This window comes from Meleagris gallopavo, chromosome 7 (genome assembly GCF_905368555.1).
Source record: "Meleagris gallopavo chromosome 7, MGAL_WU_HG_1.1, whole genome shotgun sequence".
NCBI lineage: Eukaryota > Metazoa > Chordata > Aves > Galliformes > Phasianidae > Meleagris > Meleagris gallopavo.
The window spans coordinates 31,570,753-31,590,502 of NC_139410.1; the positions used below are offsets into that span (position 1 = coordinate 31,570,753).

Consider the following 19,750-nt stretch of genomic DNA (forward strand, 5'->3'; position numbering starts at 1 on the left):
TCCTTAAAACATATTTTGGAACTCCAATCTGTGGTAACTACACTTAGGTGAAGCATAGAAGCAGAGCAGAAACTGCTAAATTGATAGCTCTGTACTTACTAGGCAACTGGGTAACTATTTTGGTAGATATTTTCAAATAGCAGGTTGTTGGTTTTTTTTTTTTGCATAATAATTTAGAACAATTACACAAAAAAAATCACGTTTAGCCAAGGATACGTGTTCATGCATTATAATACTTCAAATATTGAAATTGTGTTTATCTAAATCAAAAAACAGATTTGGATTCTGACAGTAATTAGCCCAAACAATACATGGCCATATACGTGTGAATATACTTGGAAAAGAAAATATAAAAATTGTTCAAAACACATTGCAGTGGAAGAGGACCACAAATAACAATTTTTGATACAATCAGAATGACAGACAAAACAACTGCCTGAGCCTTAATCATTGCAAACTCAAATAAGATAGTCAATTTAATTTTTTTCTCCAAACTGTAAAGGTATTGCAGTTGTTCTGTGTTGCATACAGTGCCAATTGGAGGATGATATCCCTGTCAGTTGCATACGTTAAATAAGAATAAAAGTACGGAGTTAAACTTAGAGCATGGTACTATGATTATACCTGTTTCAACAAAGTGTAGTTGGATCCATCAGTGCTAATTTTTCTTATTTCATGATGATCAGCCAGAATTAAGAAAGGTTCCTCATCTAAACCCCGGGAGAAAGAATACATTAGACTAGCTTTTACGTTAATTTATGGAAAAATCAGGAATACAATGCTGAAATACAGATGGTTTGAAAAATAAATGTTACATGCTCTGATCAATGTTATGGATGAAAGAAATATTTAAAACATTCAAATGTTCCAAGAAAGATCAATGATGCAGTATAAAAATGAACCAGGCAATCAATTAGTATATCTTTGAGCGTAATTTAATTTTTTTGCATTTGTAATATGGGAACCATACTGTATTTTATGCTAATTTAATGCCAGAGATTCAATTTGAAATGAATTTCATGCCACTTGTCTTAATTTGAACACTTTCAAATGATCACTAAGACGCTATTGTATTTTTCTGTTGCAAAGCAAACACACTTTGAACATAGTTTGAGACCTTAATACCCTAAACATTCTACACAACTAAACAGAGCTATATGGACATAGTGTGGTTTTCCAATTCTGACCTCAAGCCAGATTTGGCTTTTTTTTTTCTTAACTCCAGATTTCTACTTTATTAGACAATATTTCTTCAGATACTCAATTACACCATCACTTTGAAACATCTCTGAAACTGGCATATGTAGTAATAAAAATTAAGGAAAAAACAGTCTGTCTTATTTTTGCTCTATTAACAGACTGATGTACCAAAAAAAAAAAAATAATACTAATAGGAAGCGTATTAAGACTTGCATCTACAACTTATATATTATGGTTGAGATGTTATATGCTGTCCATTCTGCTCTTGTTCAAAATACCTTATCCCACATGCTTAACTTCTAAGTCATTCTTCATTTCATAACAGAACTGAGGCATCATTGTCAGCACAGACTGTTGGTGGGTTGTGGAGAAAGCCTGCCAAGTCTCTGCTCTGTTGTGAAGTCCTCAAGGTAACTTATGCAAGTAATTACACATTCACATGTCGGCAGCTCCTCTCTACACAACCACTGTTGCCACAGCACAAACAACTTTTCATTATTACTTTTGAAGTCCACCATCTTACAACTCCAGTACACAACTATCCCATTATGTGTTCTAGATCCCCCTCTCATTTGAGCGATCTATAGCTTCTCACTGTACGAGTGGCTTGAGGTAGAAGTAAAAATTTCATCCTCCATCTCTATCTCATCCTGTGCTCTGATTACTCAGGGAAGCACCTGGACATTAACTAGAACTAGATGACCTTTGAAGTTCCCTTACAACCCTCCCCTAAGGATTCGATAATTCTATGTTCTTATGAACACAAGGACAGATAATCCTGTTTCACACCATTGAGAAAGAAACTAGATGGTTTTGATAAAAAGTAAAGCAAAAATAAGAACCAACTAACAAAGCTGGAAGAAGTAGGAGTCTGCTAGAGTTGGAAACGGTCTGTACTGTGAACAAAACCCAGCAGAACACACTAATGGATTTTTGTTTCTTTTCTGTTAACATTTTGTTCTTTCTTTCACTGATCTAATGAATCCAACTGACTGAAGCATACAAAAATATCAAGGGCATGGAGAGAGGTGTGAAGAAATAAACACCATTATAAATATAATTTGAACTTTACTGTTTATTGCATATGCGAGTGGAGAATTCTATATGCTCCAGGAATAATAGATTTTGCAATTTCTGTTATACTTTTCTGTTTCTTTTTTTTTTTTTTTGCCATGTACTCATTAAACAAACTGGGAGCTTTCAAGTGCAGTTTAGTAATCTAAAGTAGATGAAATAAAACATCAGTAGTCTTTTATATAAAAATAATGCTACTAATAAGTTATTAAGAAGTAAAATTAAGTGATTTTGTTAAAGCTGTCCTGATAATTTTTCTAGTAAAAATAATAATTCAAACTATCATAATCCATTGTAACAATTCACCAAAAATGCTCTGAGTAGAATACATACTCAAAATAAAACATTACTTTCCTACGATGTGTTGAAGTGATGTACTTTGAAGTAACTGCTTATCTTGCACAAAAGACGAGCAAAACACACCTGGGAGATAAGGAATATCACAAATTACAACCATAGGGTAAAAAAAAAAAAAAAAAGAAATACCTGAAAGGGATTTGCAGCCATTTAGGTTATCAGGCTGTATTTCATATCCATCAGCACACAAGCACTTGTACGTTCCATATGTATTGATGCATTGCTGGCTACAGGGAAATCCAGATGAACATTCGTCAATATCTGTACATGTTTTGCCATCATCCTTCAGCTGGAATCCAGGCCAGCATTTGCACTGGAAAAAATACCCAAACAAATGCATTCATTTTGATTTACTTGCTGACTCTTTTTATTATCTCCTAAACATGTTAGCATCATAAAGTTCAAGTATTCTCAGTTTTTTAGGTAATATTCTAATTGCATTGCTATTCATACTGTTAGCAGACAGATAAAAGTACATTTCCTCTCAGCTACTGGTGGTGTGATCATAAATATAATTCCCTCTCAAATAAACCTCCTGTTAGAATGATGAATTATTCTTCTTTCTTTAAATGAAGAAAAAGGCATCTTTCTCAAGAATATGAAAAGGATTTGTTAATATAAACAATGAAGCCTATTTGGCATTCCTTTTTTTCAATTGCACATGTGTTTATTTGGTTATAAATTTTTATAATTTTTGCCCAGCAAGGTTGTGAATGCTCCCTCCCCAGAAGCACTCAAGGCCAGGCTGGAAGGAGCTGTGAGCAACCTGGTCTAGAGGGAAGTGTCCCTGCCTATAGCAGGGCGTTGGAACTATATGGTCTGAAAGGTCCCTTCCAACCCAAACCATTCTATGATTCTATCAATATTTTGAAGTGCTGATAGCCTCTAAAAATCTGTATAACAGATGCAGTAATGTGAACAAGAACTCAGAAGGTAAGACATCACAAGCAGGTAAAACAGAGTTTTATTACAACCACGGAATAGTTAAGAAACAGTTAAGAACTGACATTATATTACACCATATTTTATAGATACACACCTTGTATCCAACAGGAAGATCCTGACAATCCTGAGAGCAGCCACTAACTTTCTTACTGAGGCACTCATTAATGTGGCAGCTTTTTTCATCAGAGCCATCGCTACAATCATCTTTGTTATTACAAATGTTACTCTGCGGAATGCACTTGCCATTTTTGCACATGAAGGAAGAGCTGTTACATGACTGCTCTGGAAAAGAAAAAGAGGACACAGCTTTGTGTAGTTTACTAGTACTTGGAATTAATTTTCTCATGAATCAGCTCTAATGTGAGCATGAAAGAGCAAGGAATTATGTAAGAACTGAATATTAGCTCCTTACAGGTGGTGAGATAAATTCTTTTTATTTTTTGAAGGTTTATTCCTCTGCTGGAAAATGTGTGAAATCTCCTATACATTTGTGTTCTTTTGAGAAACTCCCACTTGTCTCTGCACAAAATGTAATTGTTGTAAGATTTAGAAAGGACGGCTTCTTTCCCCATGAGTGCTGTGGTATTTAGTAACAGGACTGAAATTCTAAAGCATCTCCTTTGCTGATGACATTATCATCTGTTTTTCCCCTGTTTGGAAAACTTAAAGCAACCCATCTTTGACAAACTTGTTCAAAATCAGTCAGCATATTTATGAGGCTGACCATTTCTCTTAGATTACAAAGAACAAGTTAAAGTGAGGTACTGAAAATTAGAATTCTAATAAGTATGTTATGTATCATTTATTCCATGTAATACAAATCAGCAGTACAAGAAGTTACACTAATAACACCAAACTTTTACTACCACATAGAACTAAATTTAATTAAAGTTGTCTGTACTTCTTTCAGAGAACTTCTATAATTAGATTTTAAAGTTAGATTTGGAAAAATTAAAGGGAGAACTAAAGCTGGAATACAAGATAACTTGAGGGAATTTCCCTCCCGTAACGAATGACTTAGTTTAGGAAAAGATCAGATCGTTAAACAGGGAGCAGCGTTAGACACAGCTACAAATTCATGTATCACTGGCTATACCGTACAAATCCCAAGGCTTTCACAGTTTGTAAAATTCATTTGCAGTTTTTGAGATCATTTGAAAACTCTTCTGTATGTTCATAATATTAAGATCTTCAGTAGAACTGTCAGGAGACTGTTAACAGAAACTCCTAACGTACTCCCTAAAGTTTGAAGTTTCAGCAATTGTATGTGGTTTATCAAAGGTAAGGCATATTACACCAGGCAAACCACTGTGTATTTAAGATATGAAGTTTCACATTTGCCTAACTACAGACCCAAGCTACTGTTTCTCAAAAACAATGGTTAGACAGGTTCTAAAACAATTAAATACGGACCTGAACTTCTGCACTTTTTGTTTATAGGTGCTTCATCAGAATGGTCTGGGCAGTCAAAATCCCCATCACATTGCCACTGGGAGTTTAACAGGCATCTTCCATCAGCACAAGTGAACTCTCCAGGATGACAGCGACGATACCCTACAAGTACAGTAATCACCAATTTCATCCTTTGCTCAACACTGTTGACATAGAACGCTGTATATACAAAATAAATTGTCTTTTATTTTATTAATAAATACCAAGCAATATATGCTTAAACACAAGTGTCTTCCAAGAAAGAAAAAAAATCAAATGTGTGTTATGCAGCACAGTATAGTCCTGTAAAAATTACCACCACTACAAAGTGTAGTCATGCAGCTCTCACATAAACCTAAATACATTTTCCTAAGTAATTTCCGTAAGTAATGGAACTTTATCCTAATTATTAGGAAATAGTTTTCCAACAGCTATTTTAGAAATTACTATACCCACCAAGTAGTTTTACGGAACTCCTACAACACACAAGCTTTCTCTTTGAAACGTGTATAAACATTTTAACCATTCTAAGCATGTATTTCCTAGGACTTCCACAAAAAAAGAAGAAATAGCTATAAAAATTATTAATTTTGAAGTTAAAACTGTAACATCAAGTTGAATTTATTAGTGCACAAAAGCACTTTCTTTTGCAATAGTGGCTTTAAAATAACACACCTTGCAGAAGGACCTATATTTAACAGTTCGGAAGTTTTTTGTTTTCTCTGCTTTTATTATACTTGCCACATTCCAGTGATTCATCTGATCCATCTCCACAGTCATCATCATGGTCACACACAAACTGTTTTGGAATGCAGATGTTGTTATGGCACATGAAAGCATTCTCATCACAAGTGTTATTAGGAGCTAAAGGGAATACAGTACATAAAACAGATGAAATTGGAAAGAAGACAGATTTTCTTACAGAAGAATGACAAGCAGTTAGCTCCAGTATATTCAGCATAAATAACTTGCTTCTTACGCAAATCATTACACAAATAAATGGCAGAAGAATGTATGCATCTTAGCAGTGATGAATGAAGAAGTAAAGTTAGCTGGCCTCTCAAATAATCCAAGACAAAATTGATGCTGTCTACAACTTAAGGTCTGCCTCTGAGGAACAAAGTTTGGCAAGTACAGATTTCCTTCCCATTCCTGAACAGAAACTCTTTAAAAACCATAAATACACAAAGTATATCTCAACCGAAAAACAATATATCACAATATGGATTCAGTAGAGACACAATTTCAGTCATTTTAATCTATACTTTTTTTTTTTGTATACAGTTATAAAACAAAACCCCCCAAATTTAACTACTACTGAACATTTGACACAATACAAATGTGTCTCAGAAGACTGAAAACAATAGTTTGCAGGGTGGGAGATGTTGGCATCTGAACAATTAGGGAAATGAAACTGGGGGTGATACTGTACAACTTCTCTCACAAGCAGCAGCATTTTCTTTAGGAAGTGGACTATAGTCAATGATCTGCTAATTTTCATTAGTAAACACACTGTGTAATATGTGTGACGTGACAATTTTCAGCTGGTGTACATCACTATATATTAACAAAATCTGAAGATGTCAGACTGATTAAAACATTTAAGGATCCTGCTAAGTATGCTCCATGTGGTTGTACTAATAATTAACAATATACAAGTATGACTGTATAGAAATTAACATCTGGATACTGTAAAGGCAAAAGTGCCAAGCAAAGAAATAACACACATCTTGTCATGCAAACATACCACAGCCTGCTGTAGAGAGTTCATCACTTCCATTTGGACAGTCTCTTTCACCATCACAAAGCCAGTGCTGAGGAACACAGGCATGGGAGCCTAGGCAACTGAATGTCCCTGCAGCACACGTCACTGAACCTGAAAAAATAACGAGTTGTTGCAAAGAAAATTGTTCTTAGTGCAGTATGGCAAATATACAGGCTAGCTTATATTTTACAGTAAAATGTTGACAATGTATTACATCTCACACTTACTCATTCTCTGAATTTACTGTAAGGAAATTTAATTTAACGCCACTTACAAAAACTCTCCAACAGAATAACTTTACGAACCAATTCTGGGCTTTATGTTGGCACTGTGTGAATAAAGGAACTAACCTCATAAGCCACACAATCCTAACATAACTACACTCTATAGCAATAAAGATATAATTAAAGATATTCAGAACTTGCATACATCAGCCCCATATACCTAGAAGAGAACCTATAAGAATACGTACCACATGTTGTAGTAGTGGGAGAAAGAAAATCTCCAACAATTCCAAATCAAGTAACTCAACATACTGCTTGAGTACATATTTGTCTTTTTTTTTTTTTTTTAAACAGGATTTTGTCTAAACAAAATATTATATCCCAGAATTCATTTTTACTCTGTTTTGAATTGCTCAATCCATCACTTAATCTTCTTAGTGAAATATACTCGCTATACTTGCTCCCTTCCTGCTACCTTCATGGATCCCCTTGGACTCTTTTTGTACGGATGGTCTCACATGACACAGAGCTAAAATTATTCTACTTACCACAAATAGCATCACTCTCATCTAAACCATTTCCACAGTCATCCTCACCATCACAAGTCCATTGTTTAGAGATGCACTTGTCTGCAGAACAAGCAAACTGATTCCACGAGCAGGATGAATCTAGGAATGACACCAGCCACTTTGTTTTTTTAGGTTCAAAACAGCACTGTGCTCCCTGTACTTTATCCAAAGAAACCCTCAGCATAGAAATCTCCACATCAGTTCTTTCTGTCTGCCCAATTGTAGCATATTAGTATAAGTTGAAAATAATGGCAAATTTCAGTGCTTCCAAATCAGATGGTGGAAATACTCTAAATAAATACTATTATGGTGATCTTTTCAGAAATGGCTATAGACTTCCCTTTTTAAGAACAAAATTTATATTGTTTTTAATTAGTGACAACAGATTTAAGTACTAGCAATAAAAATAATTTTCACTAATTTAATCTGATTCAAAAATAGAATATTTTTAACAACTACCTCAACAAAATGGGTAAGAGTTGTCAGTAGGAGAAAAATGACTAAAATCCCTTCTTTATCTCTGAAAAAAATCATTTTTCTGTTCAATTACAACTGAATCTATGGAAATCATATGTTCAATTAATCCATACAAATATAAAGGCCAGCTTTCACTATGAACAAAATCAACCTGTATTGCTTCTCAGTTATGCAGAATTTAGGAACCATAAGAGATCTGAGATGGAATGAACCCTTCAAGTTTTCAATAATTTATGCTGTATTTTATTCCCAACAATTTTGTTGTTACTCTAAATAGCTCTACCTATATGGCCTCTGATGCAAGAAATGTCTATTTTTATGCCATAAAGGTCTATTTTGTTTACTTTCTGCTACAGATAGAAAATATTGATATGAACTGACTGTATCCATAAAAATGTTCTAGAGAGGAATTATAAAGAATTGGTGCAACTATTGGATGTTAAAGAAACAGAAAAGCCTGAATGAAAATGTCTCTTTAGGAGAAAAAAAGAAAATATCAATGGTGCTTTCATTCTAGTGTAAGAATGGGTATAAAATATTGAAAGTAAAGATTTCTGTCTGAAAATTTTGCATAAGGGATCTTTTCCGTACAGCTTTACTTTCAATCTTTAAAATATATTTACATTCACATATGTTTTGTTTTGAAATTGTGTCAGTGATAACAGAACTAAAAATCAGATTAAATGCTCACCACAGTGCAATTCATCCACTCCATCCTCGCAGTCCTTCTGCCCATCACAAAGCCAGGTGTTCAGAATACATCTTCCACTAGGACAACCAAAATAATTTTCTTCACATGTGGGTTTGTTTTGAACTGTGATAAAATAAAGAATGTAATGTAAAATGGTCTCTACTAATATGATTAGGAGCCTAATACATTTCTGCTAAATTTCTGAATACTGATGGACAACAAAGTGATTATGTTTAAAAATATTAAAAAATATATATTACTTATATTAACTGTGTTCATACAAGTTAGAAAATAGCGATAACTACGTGTAGGAAGCTGAAATACTTCATTTATTTACACAGAAACAACATCAATTAAAAGGACCTATAGTGGGAAAGGTAGTTCAGTTTACAATATTTTATGTATGGTAAATCAAAACTGCTTGTCATTTTACACCAGCTAAAGAAATTGCCCTTTTGATCTATCCTCTAGTATCAACACGATAACCTAATTAAGGCAGTATTTTTGACATATTCATTGAGATAAGCAATAAATCTGATGTATGCACTGACTGTTGCCACCAAATTTTATCAGTGACACTGGAGCCAGAGATTTAGATTCTGTCATGAATGAAAAAGTCATTCTTCCACACTTTATGTCTTTGTATAGGGTCAAAGTTTTTAAGATTTACTTTACAGACATGAGGAAAGAGAATATGATAATATAAACAGTTTCAAGACATAAGAAATGTTAGTCTAATGAGTGGCAAAAATTATTTTCAGAATTTCAAGCAAGCTTTTGGCCTGCGAAAACCCAAGCAATATCTCCTCATTTCAAGCACTGAAGATCACTAAAACTCTCTGCTAAAGTTTCTATTATTTCTTTAATGTAACAGGGCTATTCATACTGTTCTTTGGTTAGTGTTTTTTCCCCTCTATTTTCTCTTAGGAAAAGAATAATAGTAAAATTACGATATCTATGTGTTATTCAACTGCATGAGTATTAAAAAAGCACAAAAGAAGAACTAAGATGTCTAAGATGGCTCGGTAAAGAGTAAAGATTGGCTAAGTACATCCACCCCTACATGAATATTTTTCCTTATTTTTCTCTAAGAACAATGGCAATGAAAAAAGTTAAGACTGGCAATAGGAATTATCATATTCATAACAGAAACAACACTCAGAAACTTAATGTGCCAGAGGCAGGCAGTTTTGAATGAGATAGCAAAGGAAATCACAAGTGGGTTTGAACTGGAATGGTATTGCTTTCAAATAAAGGGATGATCCAGGCAATTAGTCACACATTAACATGATGGAACGTTTTGGAACACATTTGGAAAGATAGAATAAAGTAACACAAATAAATGGACAATGGAATAAAATGCAACATTAGTTTACTTATGCAACATTAGTTTACTGAAGCTATATCATAGTAGCCTGAAAATCTTCTTTGGGATGGTAAAAACCCTACAAACAAAGGAAATAAAGCAATTCTAAGCTATTTTGAGCTCAAACACAGTTAATTCTAAAGAATTATTAGATAATCTGGAAAATATGGAGTTTGGAAAGAAAACTATAATTTAACATGCATCTGCCTACAGCAAGGACAAAAGTTCTTAATAACTGGTTTAATTGATGTTTGTGCTAAAGTTCCAAGTTATCTTCTGGATCTTTGTAATTTTTTCATCAATAAATTTGGCACAAAGTAAATGAAAATTCTAATAGAAGGTCTTGATGACACAATGGATGATTACACAGACAAACAGAATACTAAACAGGAATAATCAGAAGATGTTAATTACTAGGCTAGCAACAATTACGTAGTACTCAATAATGTAAAATTCAAAGTTTTATTTTTACTAACACTAATCCTCAGGAAAAAAAAAAAGATACTGGCCACATAAGATAGTTACAATCACATGGGAGTCAATTATTAGAATAAACGGAAATGCAATTTTCAAGTGTATATTCACTGATACAAATACTAGTTTTCATCTACTGTACTGGATACTGGCTTGGTATATTCTAGGGAAATGCAAAACCAGAAGACTAAGACAGCATGAGCAGATACACTATTTTCAAAGGAAGATTTCTAAAATGCCTTGGCTCACTTGCTCCCATTGCATGCAAAGATTTAGGATACAATTACTCAAAGATTACAAGATTCTTATCAGCATAAGAAAAACTGGACACATATAAAGTTGAAATTAAAAGATTAATGAGTTTCTGGAAGATTAGAAGAATACTATGGGCAAAAAAAAATTATGACTAATTTTTAATTCTACAAATTTTTGTTTAAAACTCATGGTACAAGACATTTGTTGTAATCTTGATATCTACAGAGTTTCTTTAGTAGTACAATATCTCCAGTTTGATCAGAAATTGATAATATTAGCCTAATTCTACAAATCGCATCACTGTGATTTTGTTCTTCTGTAATACTTCAGAAATCAGGGTAAGCCATATAAACTTATGAAACGAAATAACGAAGATGCTGAAACTGTGTCTAGAAATACTGAGTATTTCTCAAGTCTCCAGAAACGATTTTCAGAAAAGCACTACTTTCCTGTATGTGGCGTCTTTCTCTTCAGTGTTACTACACAGATGCAGAGGATAAACCAATTTCAACACTGAATAGTTTGTTATCTTCTGAGCTTCACCAGCACTACAGTCATTCTGATTAAAACTGCTTAATAAAATGTCATCGAAATAAGAACTGTCCTTCAAATTTTTATTACACGTACATAACCATGAAAAAGTATGTTTCTAATATGTGAGCTTTTTGATTTATCATAAAGAATTCAGATGAAAATATGTAATAATAAAACTCTTTAAACTTAAATAATAGTGAAGTAAAATACATTTGCTTCTTCCTTCTTACAAGCTGTAGATTTCTACAGAAAAGAACCCAAGTTCCAGCAGTAAATACCTCTTCATTTTCTAGAAGCCTAGCACCTTAGGGACCAGACTTAAGTGTACCGTAATCTTTTTCTACTTACTCACAAGTAGAACAAATGCAAAAGCAACAGTGCTGGATTCTACTCTGGCAGTCTACACTAAGTACCTCAACAAAACAAAAAACAAAGTTTTAAAATAATAATAATAATACTAATATATATATATAATAATAATAGTAATATATATATTATTATTACTATACTTAATATTACTATATATTATTATTATTATAATATATCAGAGAGGAAAGAAATACCATCCACTGAAACAGCTCCTTCATTTGATGTTGGAGCTTGATATTTTGTGACTAATGTTCTAATCAAACGCAAATGAATAATGACAGACCAAACTTGGATGAACCATGAAGATAGGCATTACACTTGTCTTCAGAGAAATGCATTAATTGGTAAAAATTAGCATCATTTAATGAAGCACAAAGACTTCACTAACATTATATCTATGTTAAATCTTATGAATTGACCAAATAAATATTTTCTACCTTAAAACAACAACAACAAAAAACACAAAACAAACAAACAAAAAAACCCAAAACACACAACCAACAAAAAGAACCAAGAAACATGGGAAAATATTTTTCCAGAAACATAATTTAAAACTTTCAGTTTTCTTTTTGACAGTTACCTGGGCATTTTAGTTCATCTGTATAATCTCCACAGTCATTAGATCCATCACATATCCATTCTGGCAGTATACAAAGTGAAGTGGAATTACAGCTAATAAATCCAGTAGATTTAATTCCAAGTTTATAGAAGTAAGCACAGTTTGTATTATCTGGAAAGAGACAATAAATCACACCTAAGACAGATTCAACTGTTGCTACCCAACAAATAATGACTATGAATGATCTGCTGTAGAACAAGGAATAATCATGAAACAGATGCTAAGATGAAGCACAGACAAACACAAACTTACTACAATTCTTTTCATCTGAAGCATCTGCACAATCAATGATCTGGTTGCACTGTGCTGATTTTCCAATACAAGTCCCATCTGCACAACGGAATTCTGTTGATGCACATGATGAATCTATAGCATGTGGATAAAAAAAGATACAAATTAATGTAATAAACAGTTCAGATGCATATTATAATTATCACGTTTATGGTTTCTACCTTTTGGAATGGTGCATTCAGAACCTGCTGTTCTTTCAAAAGACTTAATATGGTTGAAAGAACACATTTCTAATTTTTAAAATTTCTTTATTGAGCTTTGATCTCTTTCTTTAGACAATTCAACTCAATTTGAGATAATCATTATGTGAGGAAGAAACAAGTCCTTGCAGGACAATCTATGAATCTCCAAAATTTTTCATTTAACACTACATGTGGGTTCCTCCTGGTATACTTTTCTCTCTACCCACAATCAGATGTTTTCAGATGTTTTAAAAGCCATGCAGTACTTCCAGAAAAGTAGCTGCTGGAGCTGCATATGATTTATCTATGTATGGTGGCATAATTGCTCCTCCAATCTTTTTGGATTGTAACTAAGGATTTGCATTGTCTGCTAGCTAGTTTTCATTTATTGACAGAAACACAATATAAATATTCATGTTTTAAAATGCAAAAACAATATCGATATAAAAAACAATGCTGATACATTTTATAAAGGACATAGCATTGCAACGCATCTGAGAAGCAAAGAAAGAAAACACTGTCTACTTCGAAGAAGGAACAGAGCAGCAGATGCAGAGAAGAAAAAGCTAACTTCCATCCTTTCCATGCATGGCAAAGATATTGCCTCATGTATCACTTCATGGAAGAAGCAATAATACTATATTTGGAGTTTTCCACAGGAAAAAAAAAATCTCTTTCTAGAGCACTGTAGATGTAAACCAAACTCAGTGTTGATATCAGCCCCAACACGTGATCTCAAAGATAGTAGAATGGAACTGCTCATGTTTTCAAATTATGAAAAAAATTCCCAACTCTTATAATGCCAATAAAAATATCTGCATTTTCTAACTACTTCTCTTCACAAAATATATATTCACAGGGCAACAGTCTGAAATCACCTTAGTAGTAACCACCATTTACCTTTACAATCAAATTCATCAGAGTTGTCACCACAGTCATTCATACCATCGCATACTTTGTTACGCGAAATACAGCGCCGATTAGAACATGGTTTGAAACCTTTTCGACAGCCTCTATTTTCTGGAAAACAAGAACATAATTTAATTTAGACATTATTAGACATACCAATATCCTTACACTAAAATCAGACACACAGAAAAACATTTTAAACACATTTTCTTTGGCATGCTTTCATCATGCAGGCGACACACGGCAATAGCAATTCAGGTAAAACAGAACGAAATATGCCACGTTTACCCTAAACCAAATTCAGCAATAAGATGGAGTACAAAGTAACCTAAATCTATAAAAATACAGACTAATTGATAGTGCTTCCTCCTCCATCCCCCCAGTATTAAGAATAAAGCATTTTAGTAAATCTGGAATGACAAGAAACTGTTTTCAGAGTCGACATCAGATACAACTTTCTAATTTGTTTCCATTTGACTTTCTATCTGTTCATTCAACCTACTCTCCACCCAAAAGTACTCTATGAAACTATAATAATATAGGAAATATTTCCTTTATCTGGTATCAACTTTAGCTGTTCAAATAACACAGGTGAACTCTGGGAGTTAAAGGAGACATTTCATAAGATTCTGGAAGAGGCTTGTATAAACATAATACTATATCAAAACTACTCATTAATTCATTCCTATGGGAAACAGAAGAGATCAAAGCTATGATATGGATATCAGAACAACGAGAAGTCCAAGAGCTACAGGCACACAACTGAGTCTCCCCATATAATATGAAAGTTATTATTATTATTTTTTAATTTATTAAATTAAATGAATGCTTTAGTATTTTCTTTTTGTTCATTTCAGTGACCAGTTGGTATGTGCTAGTAGATAAGTCACAGAGAAATCAACGTAAGGGTGCATAACCTTGAAGGTGAAATGTCTGGAAATACTCACCACAGTAAAACAGTTTCTCATCAGACTTGTCCTTACAATGAGCAATGCCATCGCAAGTCAGTTGGTAATCAATGCATTCACCATTTCCACATTCAAACTCAGAATAAGCGTTGCAAGTAGAATTTTTAGCTAAAAATAACATATATTACAACAAATCATTTTTTTTTTTAATCTTTTACACTTAGAGAAAATAAGCTCAATATAGGTTGCTATTTTAATATCTCTTTCCAGAGATCAGCGTACAAAAAACAAAACAAAACAAAAAAAACCGTACAGTATCAAAACTTGAAAGCTCCCCCACACTAGTAACCTGCAGGGCTGGTTTGTACTTTTGCTGATAAGGACTGATATTTAAATAACAAAAAAACTTCAGAAATATCATGTTGGGGTGAACTCCAGTACAAGGTGGGAGAGACTGTAAAAGACAAACATAGCCAAAGATCCACGAATTTATGGGAACATGTACTGAAGCAAGTTAACAATACTGAAGAGATGATGACTTTATTACCATTGCCCTCAACTCAAGAGGAATAATGAGGAAATGAAGTCTATTTATTGTGCTCTTTTGCTTGTTTCCATTCTACGCAATTTCAGGAAGAAAAGACATCCTCTATACAAAAATTTTAAGCCAACATAACTAGAAAACAATTATTTATTTGAATCAAATATGAAGTATGAAAATGCTGCAAATGTGGATTCTGGACCAGGTGAAATCTGATCCTCTTTATGACTTACAGAGTCCTTAGAATGACAGTCATGTTTATCAGAGCACTGTTTTTTCCTTCCCACCTTCCCTGCCCCCAATCAGCATTGTGGGAACTAAGAATCCTCAATTAGATTTGCAGTTCATCTAGTTCAGCATAAGAAATATTAAATAGAACACAAATATCCAAACTGGAATAGAAGAAATTAATAAGTATTAATGCTTTTTAACCCCACAAAAGTCTTATCAGACGTAAAATAGTTTAAAGCCTGCTACATGCAAAGCATTGGCAACATTTGTAAAAAAAAAAAAAAAAAAAGAAAAAAAAAAACCCCAAACAAACAAACATCTAGAGCAATATAAAAGTATATAGAAATCACTTTCATGACTTGGGCCAACTGACTTTGGACAGTCAACTGCACCACGCCACAGAAAAAGCACTGCATCAGCCAACATTACTTACTCACACATCTGTTATCATCTATCAGTATTCTATCCCCTCTACATGAACAATTCACTCGTCCATCAGGAGTCAGAAGACATAAATCGTGACAACCTCCATTCATTTGTGCACAAGGAGATAATTCACCTGAAGAATAAACAATAAAAGATGGACTCTGTTTTATTAAACTTGCTTCAGTGGCAAATCTATTAGAGACAGCAAAGATAGTAGTATTTCAGATTTATGGGCAATTGGTTCAAGTTTTATCAGTCAAATGAAAATGCCAGCATGCCTCATAGGGTTGCGTATTGAAGATAAACAAATGGAGTTCCCTTGAATACAATCATTAAACCTCTCATCACAGCATTCAAAACTGCAGATATTTAACAACAAATGATTTAGCTACTTTCACATTGGAAAAAAATGAACATAACAGACAAATTTCATTCAATACTATTTATCCTATCTTTTGTTAGCATCTCCTAGAACAAAAGAAATTATAAAAGATAGTAAAATATTTTTAGTTAGTTAAAATTGTCTAAAATTCTTGAAATAGAACTTACAACTGTTAGTATCATTGGCAACAGCAATAATGCCCATTGGCTGATGTGGGATATCAGAACGAAGAACTTTTGTATCTCCTCCTGTGTATTTACTGGAACGCAGAATAGCTCTTCTCACTCCATCAGACCAAAAAATATAATCATCATATACAGCCAGGCTGAGAAAGGTACCCGGTCCAGATTTGACAATTACCTAGAACACGTAAGTACAGAAAAGAAACATGAGAATGGTTGTTGTCTCTGGAAAAGAAATCGTCAAACTTCAAGCTATGATTCACGTTGCTTTAGTTTTAGACAAAATACTTATTCTTCTACACTTACAGCACCTGAAAGAAATGCCACAACGATACATAAAAGTTCATCCTTTGGTTTGCTGACATCTTAAAGTCCATAGGATTCAGTGTCAGTCAAATTTGACTCTAAGTTATGCTGTCATTGATGTTGCTAAATTTTGTACAGCCTGCACGTTAATTTTCCAAGCAGTATCTACAGATTTGGACAAAGATGCCCGCAGATACAGGAGCAGAACCATGCAGCAGACATTCTGGTCCTTGCACTGTGACCCTACTGCAATCCTGCTGGGGCTACCCCAGCTAGCTGGCCTGGAGATGCATTTAGTACAAATGGATCTATCCACCACTCCCTGATTCCTTTTTTATTTGCTCATTGCTTGTCTGCAACAAAAATATTAATAGAAGCAAATACAATCACCTTGCTGATTTATAAACTTATTTATATTAATCTTATAGGATTTGGATCAAGATTAAGATAGACTGCTACATTTTTCAGGAAACAAGCACACAAATACATCACATAGAGAAGAAACCCAATGCAGAATCAGTGGTTACTACTCAACTGTAAGAAAAATCATGTTTTCAAATCATAAAAACTCCAAAATAATCAACTAATAACAAATTTCGTAGAAACTGGTAGCAGCAAATGATCCAAAGCAGTGCTCCCACTTAGGAGAATGCAGGCAAAAAACCTGTTCATCTATCTCATCCAGAAGCACATTATCAACACAAATGTTATGCCCAGTTAATCTGCAATCATGCAGCTGCAGTATATGCTGCCTGTTGTTCAACTAAGAGTGCATAAACTGTTCTGGAATGGGGGAGCTGTTATTTAAGCTACATGGGAGGAAAAAAAGCACACAGTTTTGTAGGAATCAGAACCTATATGACACAGAATACCATACATGGAATAGCTTCCTAACATGCCCAGATGATATATAGGTAAAGAGAACTGAAAAGTACAAACAACTAACTTCAACCAAGCATTCAGAAGATGGCTCTCTCTCTACTCATAGTTCACAGCATAGTCTATATTTCTACAGCAGCAGGTTTCACCTAGTTCCGCAACGTTGGTTTTTATTAGTTTGGATTCTTACTGCAGCAGTCAACAACAACGTAAAATAAAAAGATTTCTTCCCCTTAAATCATTGATATGCTCTACTAAAAATAATCATGACAGTTGTTGATATCAAATGTCACAATTACCCTGAATGAAAGTATTTTTCCATTATTGTACTATATTTAAAGCAAGGATTTTTTTTTTTTTTAATTTTTGTATCTTTCAGTAACATCATCAGAACACTTGAATAGCAGTTACAGCAATTGGGAAAAAAGGTGAATTTAAAACACACATTTTCCAACAAGATTAAGACTGTTTTGGCATAGAATTGTTCAAGTAAGATGTAACGACATCAGAAGAGCTCCCTCTTCAGGAACTGAGTTAATTTTTTGCTTCTCTGCATTGGAAACTAACATGCTTAAGACACCAAAAATCAAATGCAATTCTACATTTGCAGTGCTCCTGTTACTATTTCAGATTTGAAGTTTGGTTGAATACTGTATGTAAGCAGCTATTTATTAACAGGCCTGCTTCTTTCAGCACCATTCAAATGTAAGGTATTTATCTCCATAAATTATGACTTTCAACCATGTTCTTTGCAACGACATTTGTATTAATTACACACTACTAATTTTCAACATTGTGAATGACAATGAGAACCGTCCTCTAGTGTTAAATTTAAGCCAATTTCTTTGAATTTTACATGGGCCTGCAGGATTAGAAAAACCTTATTCTCAATATCCTTACAGATTACCATTGTCTTCTCATGAATTCCTTCTTTCATTTAATTCCATTATGCTATCCACACTGGATATCAAGGTATTCCAGCAAATTAACAGTGTTGCATCTCTATCAGCCAAGTAGGTAGCTTCCTTGGGTTAGAGGACTTCATTGTCACTGGTTAGGGGATCACTTTCTCTAAGTTCCAACCCAGGATTACCGTACACAGCTATCAAAATAAGACTCAACAATGACAATGGAGTGAATCCCCTGGCAAAATAGTTTAGTAAGACTAAGAGCTAGTAGATATTTTCCTCTTTGAATTGTTTCTGGTCTTCACCTAACACATTCTAACAGGAAAAATGGATATCTGCAAATTCAAGAAACACAGAATCTTTTTTGATCAGATTTGCAACAGAAAAGCATCAAGAACAAAACATTCCAACTTCAGATAATGTATTTATACTGCTGAGAAAAGAGCATTTTTAAAAAAAAAAATCACCAAAATCTCAATTCTCTGCAGATAAGGAAGAAGTTGAACATCAACTTTGGAATTATTTTTAATTCATCGCTTAAATACAGAGTTCTGGCAGGAAAAAAAAAAAAAGACCTGTTTTCTAGTAACTGAAAGCTATGATTACATTACCAGACGGATATAATGAGTGGAGAAACCACTAAATTGTATCAATTAACAATCACATCTTTAGGCCTAGAAAGCATAACTGAGAAAAAAAAAAAAAACACATTGTAACTTGGATGTTAGAAGATGAACAAATCTTTGTTTACAAATCACTAATTCTATTTGTAGGCTGCAAATCTGTAATAAGTTCCAGGGCACACAATATTGAAGGTGAAAATAAACAAATCTAAAGGCAAACGTTGTTGTCTAATAAATTCCAAACTTAAACTTTGTATTCGTATAAAAGATGTTATACTTCCAAAGTCGCACAATGTTAAATCTAACTGAAAGCAGGATCAAAAATTGATGAAAGAAGAAAATATGAAAAAAAACAACAAATACCTGCCACTATGATGCTACGGAAGAACATGAAATGTTCAAAAAAACCCCAAAAGACCAACAACTAAGCACAAATTTTAAGTAAGAAAATGTAACACATGTAACAAAAAATTCTTCCAATCTTGGAAGAGTATTCCAGTGACCACATATTAAATAAATTCTAACACTCAACTTAATAGATAGAACTCAATACTGCTAAATTTGCCACCCACTTATTTGTAGTGGATGACTATACTGAGTAGAATAAAGGAAGAGGCTGCTACCTGAATGAA

The 19,750-nt window shown here is 33.6% G+C and overlaps 1 protein-coding gene across 5 annotated transcripts in view; it reads right to left on the reverse strand.

Annotated features, from left to right (window-relative positions):
• LRP1B (LDL receptor related protein 1B) overlaps window positions 1–19,750 on the reverse strand; it is a 588,907-nt gene that overhangs the window by 89,142 nt on the left and 480,015 nt on the right. For all 5 annotated transcript variants that reach the window (XM_085227675.1, XM_085227679.1, XM_085227677.1 and 2 more), the window contains exons 44-57: window positions 16,388–16,580; window positions 15,846–15,971; window positions 14,680–14,808; window positions 13,724–13,843; window positions 12,603–12,716; window positions 12,312–12,461; window positions 8,734–8,856; window positions 7,545–7,664; window positions 6,755–6,883; window positions 5,749–5,871; window positions 4,990–5,130; window positions 3,671–3,858; window positions 2,761–2,944; window positions 625–710 (exon numbers count right to left, since the gene is read on the reverse strand). In XM_085227675.1, the coding sequence (XP_085083801.1) occupies window positions 625–710; window positions 2,761–2,944; window positions 3,671–3,858; window positions 4,990–5,130; window positions 5,749–5,871; window positions 6,755–6,883; window positions 7,545–7,664; window positions 8,734–8,856; window positions 12,312–12,461; window positions 12,603–12,716; window positions 13,724–13,843; window positions 14,680–14,808; window positions 15,846–15,971; window positions 16,388–16,580 (1,926 nt within the window). The remainder of the gene's footprint in view (window positions 1–624; window positions 711–2,760; window positions 2,945–3,670; window positions 3,859–4,989; window positions 5,131–5,748; window positions 5,872–6,754; window positions 6,884–7,544; window positions 7,665–8,733; window positions 8,857–12,311; window positions 12,462–12,602; window positions 12,717–13,723; window positions 13,844–14,679; window positions 14,809–15,845; window positions 15,972–16,387; window positions 16,581–19,750) is intronic.